The sequence below is a fragment of the Triticum aestivum genome, chromosome 5B (genome assembly GCF_018294505.1).
Source record: "Triticum aestivum cultivar Chinese Spring chromosome 5B, IWGSC CS RefSeq v2.1, whole genome shotgun sequence".
Lineage (NCBI taxonomy): Eukaryota > Viridiplantae > Streptophyta > Magnoliopsida > Poales > Poaceae > Triticum > Triticum aestivum.
In genome coordinates, this window is record NC_057807.1 from 12,121,875 (window position 1) to 12,127,821 (window position 5,947).

Sequence of the window (5,947 nt, forward strand, 5' to 3'; positions counted from 1 at the left end):
TCGCCGTTTTGGCCGATTATGGCCTATTTCGTGGACTATTACTCACCGTTTTGGGGTCCCAGAGCGATTTGTATGGCTGCCGAACCCAAAGGTGCGCTTACGTATCGTTCATCAACAATCGCCGTTTTGGCCGATTCTGACCCGTTTCATGGATTATGACTCACCGTTTTGGGGTAAGGAGCAATTGCCATGGTTACTAAACCCCGAGGTGCACTTATGTGCAGGTCATTAACACTGACTATTTTGGCCAATTCTGGCCCGTTTTGTGGACTATTACTCACGGTTTTGGGGTCCTGGAGCGATTTCCACGAATGACGATCCCCGGGGTGCACTTACATGTCTTTCATCAACACTCGCCGTTTTGGCCGATTCTAGCCCGTTTCATGGGCTATTACTCACCGTTTTGGGGTCCCTGTGCGATTTCCATGGTTGTTGAACTCCAAGGTGCTATTACGTGCAGGTTATCAACACTTGTCGTTTTGGCTAATTCGAACCATCCCATGGGCTATTGCTCACCATCCTGAGGTCCTGGAGTGATTTCCACGATTAATGATCCTCGAGGTGCGTTTACGTGTAGGTCATCAACACTAGCAGTTTTGGCCGAGTTTGGCGCGTTTCATGGAGAATTACTCACCATTTTGGGGTCTCAGAGTGATTTCCACAATTTATGAGCCTCGGGGTGCATTTACCTATCAGTCATCAACACTCGCCGGTTTGGCCTATTCTGGCCCGTTTCATGGGCTATTACTCACGTTTTGGGGTCCTGCAGCGATTTCCATGGTTGTTGAACCCTAAGGTGCGGTTATGTGCAGGTCATCAACACTCGTCCTTCTGGTTATTCTGGCCTGTCTCATTGGCTATTGCTCACCATTTCGAGGTCCTGGAGCGATTTCTATGATTAATGATCCCCGAGGTGTGTTTACGTGTAGGTCATCAACATTAGCAATTTTGGCCGATTTCGGCGCGTTTCATGGACTATTACTCACCATTTTGGGGTCTCGATGCAATTTCCACGATTTATGAACCTCGGGGTGCCACTACTGGAACCTGGCACTTTGCCATCTGCCATGGCATATGGCAAAGGCATGGTCAGCGGATGGCAAAGGCTTTGCCATCTGCCAGCAGATGGCAAACAGTTTGTCTCAAACCCTGCCGGTAAAGGCTTCTTTGCCATCAGGTGGTTGATGGCAAAGAGCCTGTGGCTTTGCCATCAGCTAGCAGATGGGAAAGCCTCTTAACGGGGTTAGCGAAGGCTAACGGCATACTTTGCCGTCTGCCAGCAGATGGCAAAGGCTGCAGGCTCTTTGCCGTCTGCCAATAGATGGCAAAGGCTGCATGCTTTGCCATCTGCCAGCACATGGCAAAGAGCTTTTCCATCTGCCGGCAGATGGCAAAGAGCCCAAATAGGCCAGCCCAAATTTTACATGTAGATGACACGTGGCCTCTTTGCCATCTGCTAGCTAATGGCAAAGCTCTTTGCCATCTCCTGGCAGATGGCAAAGTGACTATATTGCCCCATTTAATTTTATTTTTTCTTATATCAATTCATTTTCACCTTCCAATGAAATCAGATAGCAATATCAGGGCATGAACAGATCTAAATAACACAAACCACAAGCATAGACTCGGAGAAGACCAGGCACGACCATTGTGACGTCACTTCCCTTAATAATTATATCCTTACACTATACACATTTCACAACTATAATTTGAACACCTGCTTGCCATATATAAATATATGTTTACACTATACACAAGCGAATCATGTTGTGTCATTTACATGACGGGTAAATTAAATGAACATGTCTTGATTAGGTATGACATACTTTGGACAAGGAAGAGACCTGCAGATAAATAACACAATTAAACAAACAAGTACTGAAATATAAGTGTTCCGCATTAAGCTTGCTAGTAAGGAAAATATCAGGAGATGGCTTGCTAGCTTTCACCTCTAGATCACCCCCATGGCAACTTGATACATCAGAGCAAGAAAACATTCCCCAATGGTTACAAACCTTCGGTGCAAAATGACATTCATGGGATCTGAAGACATCACTAAGAAATATCAGGTTCTATATGAGTCTGACTTATTAAAGAACAGAGAACAATGAAGAAAAGTGCAGTACATTAAATCAAGGCCAAATGATACATTGCATGCATCAGCGAGCAGAAAAATAAATGGTGTCTAATATTATATTTTCCCCTTCCAATAGAGAGACTCCTTATGTATGTTTAACCAGTAAGTATACAATAATTTTATAGTGTATAATTATACAAAAGAAGAACACGTTACGTGTGTAGATAGCGCAAGGTGGCATATTATCATTGAGAGCATATATTAGCACATAGTATGATGAAAATTGGAACCGGATGTACTGTCAGCATGTCTTTCTCCTTATTCTGTATATCGTCATTTCCTCTACACTTGACATGATAGCTTGAGAAAAAAAGATGAGTATCCAGATATGTACATAGTTATGGCTAGATTCATTGTTTTGTCTAAGAAAGATAAGTCATGAGCCCATCATCTTATTACAGCAAGGCACATCTCTATCAGTGGTGCAAGAGGTGTTAATTTTATATTTTCTTTTCAAGAAAAAACTCCTGCAATTTCCAAATGCATGGCCGCAGCCGCTGGCTGCAACGTCGACCCAATGGTGCTTGTCTGGGCGAAGTACAAGGTCGTTGGGCTCGTCGCCGGGGAGTTCTGCAACCCACATCAGTTTCTATGACTATAATTTCTACTATTGTACTCTTTGTAGTTTTTAATGCATAAATTAATCTAATGTTGGGAGATTTCCAAGGACTAACTAAGACAATCAGAATCGGAGAGTTTCTCAACAGTAACAAAATGAATTAGAGGAGAGTCAACTAACCTTCCTTTCTTGCTTCGTCACCCCTCATGGGTTATGAGCTATGACGACCATGATGCCGGCCGTGCGTCCGAGCGCCTGTGGTCTGTACATCGACGACCTGCCCTTTTCTCATTTTCTGGTCACCGAAGAGTTCGATCGACCAGAAACATGGAAGGGCGAGAGTACTCATGTTCCTGCCCTGTGTGTGTTTTCTTTGCGCGAAAGTTCCTGTTTCAGTCAGAGAGGTAGAACAATCAGAAAATGAGAAGGTCTTTCACTTCCTTACAGAATGAAATTTCTGTCTTGCAAGTTTACAAAGTCATCAAGTTAAGCACTTACGATAAAATTATCTGACTCGGAAAGCTGATATCACTCATACAAAAAACATGTTATACAATATTGAGTTTTGACATAGCTATCAAATCTGAACCGAACTTCACAGAATTCAAAAGTTGTATAGCTGACAATGGGCCGTAGATGATAATTTTTCTGAGAATATATATGCTAGTTAGGCAATCCTAAGAAGAGCTGGTAAATATCAAGAGGCATATTCATACAACCGTACTAACGTAAAAGGAAATAGGGAAGAACTCACCCGATCAGAGCCAAGAGAACAATGAGAACATCCAGCTTACATGCAACACCATCGGTGGTAAAACTGCTGCTGTCCCTCAACTGAAGAAAATATCAAAGAAATTAAACCATCATTACCAATGAGTGGATTTGTAAGAAAACCAACAACATGAAGATCCTTGATGTAGTAGTAATTAATAGGATATCGATAAGAAGAAAATTATATTTGGTTGAAAGTAATCCAGATGTAGGCCAACTGCAAAAACACAACCATCTACAAATAGAAAACATGGGTTGGCATACAACAATCAGAAGCGAACCTTGCTCATCATCGCTTGATACTAAAACTTTAAATATTGATGCAGAATTTACTGAACCCTGAAAACAAACTACAACAAACAACTGAAATCTAATACTCTACACATGCTGGAATCATGTTTTTTACTACAAAAAAATGAAGGCATAAACAAGCTAAGTATCTCAGTTGTAGCTACCAAACAGGGCCGTCTCCAGAAATTTGGGGGCCCGGGACGATAATCAAAATAGGGCCTTATTTTTTTAAACCATATAACTAAAGAACTAATGCAAGTAAAGTATACTCTCACTTAATTATTTAACTTCAAATATATCTTATTTGTTACAATATTTAGGAAATATATCAAATACTAATGGTAAAATAGTAAAGATGGTACTAAAGGAATACAATTATAAACTAACCTCATTTTCTACCAAAAAGCTGCGTTCTTCTAGTATTTCTTGATATGAAATCCTCGATCAAATCTTCATAATTAATCTTCACATGAATAGGATTTCAACAAACTTCAGTTTAGAAAAGCTCCTTTCGACAGATGCAATCGTCACATGAATGGTTAACAAAATTCTGTATGCAATAACAACATCAGGATAGATTCAGGAGCGCTTCTTCAAAAAATTCAGAATATCAAGTGGGCCCATAGATTTCTAAAGTGAGCCTTGCAGAAAAAGTAGTTCGCAACACAATTCAAGTCTATCAATATCTTTATGTTCTCCACTCTTAAGTGCATCTTCAAGATTAACACAAGAAGCCAATAAACTCTTGTCATCCAAGGATCGCAGCCTATCTGTAGTAAACAAGAAACCAAATATCTAGTTTTTATTTATTCCTTCGCTTTGAAGCACCAGAATCATCCATCCTTCCCGGATGCATGATTCCTTCTGTTTAATAAGACAAACATAATCTGAATCAATTCAAACTCTGAGAATTGTAGCTATAAGAAAATAGAAAAGGACTTCACCCAGATGTAAGATTTTGAATTTTTCGTTTAACAAAAAAGTAGCCTACTGCCTACTGCCTACACTAACGAAATAAAGTAGGGCTTGGACGCTTTATCTACAAGAACCATGGCCTGACAAGAACTTACCCTATCAAGGGAAGGGATGATGTGCGCTAGGGCTAGTTCATTCGTTGGCTCCAACCTACAAGTTTCAGGTAAAAACAGCACAGGTAAAAGGCTATTTTAAACAGCACAGGTTGGGGCATGAGGTTCAGGCGTGACGCTGGGGCTCAGGAACTCACTCGTACGGCGACTTGGGGGTTGGCGACTCCATGGATGCTTCAGCAGCCGCAGCAGCGCGAGCCAACAGCCGGGAGCCTGCTCCCCTCCACTGTGGGCCACTGCCGTGCCGCGCAGCTCCAGTCGCCGGAGGCCGCGGCGCCCGCCTCCCGCCGCCTTGGGCCCCGCCGCGTCGTGCCCAGCAGCGCGAGCGAGCGAACAGCCGTGAGCCGCGGCGCCCGCCTCCCGCCGCCTTGGGCCCCGCCGCGTCGCCCGCGCCTCCAGCCGCCGATCTCTAGGGTTGTTGTGCGTGAGTCGGGGTGGAGAATGGATAAGATGTGTGTGTGCTAGCTGAGGGGGGTGTCATTTATTTATTATTATTATTGAGGGAAGGGGTGTGTCAATTGAATACGTATGGATGTGGGACCCTAGGGTTGCCATGTCATCAATCCATGACACAAACATTTCAACCAATGAGAACAAAAATAACCCCATAGTTTTTTTCTCTAGAAAAAAATAACCCATCTCTTTGCCATCTGCCAGCAGATGGCAAAGAATCTTTGTCGTCTGCTGGCAGATGGCAAAGAGGTGGGGCTAGTATGCCGTTACACTCCTGACGGCCACAGGATTTGCCAACCTCTTTGCCATCTGCTGGCAGATGGCAAAGATTATTTGCCATCCACTAGCAGATGGCAAAGAATTGGCCGATGGCAACCATGTTATTTGCCGTTTGTCAGTTCTTTGCCATCTATTTTTTATAAGCAGATGGCAAAGACGTTCTTTGCCATCAACTAGCAGATGGCAAAGAGCTGGCTGATGGCAAATTCCCAGTTACCAGTGGTGTGCATTTACCTATCGATCATCAACACTCGTAGGTTTGGCAGATTCGGGCCTGTTTCATGGACTATTACTCACCATTTTGGTGTCCCGAAATGATTTTCTTGGTTGATGAACTCCAAGGAGCGCTTACATGCATGATATTAACAC

The 5,947-nt window shown here is 43.0% G+C and overlaps 1 protein-coding gene across 1 annotated transcript; it reads right to left on the reverse strand.

Moving 5' to 3' along the window:
- Positions 1-4,617: 4,617 nt before the first annotated feature.
- LOC123114544 (uncharacterized) lies at positions 4,618-5,496 on the reverse strand. The gene is made up of 3 exons (XM_044536059.1): positions 5,482-5,496; positions 4,984-5,255; positions 4,618-4,883 (listed from the first exon to the last, which is right to left on the reverse strand). The coding sequence occupies exons 1-3, from the start codon at positions 5,494-5,496 to the stop codon at positions 4,760-4,762; spliced, it is 411 nt and encodes a 136-aa protein (XP_044391994.1). The 3' UTR covers positions 4,618-4,759.
- Between the last annotated feature and the right edge of the window lie 451 nt (positions 5,497-5,947).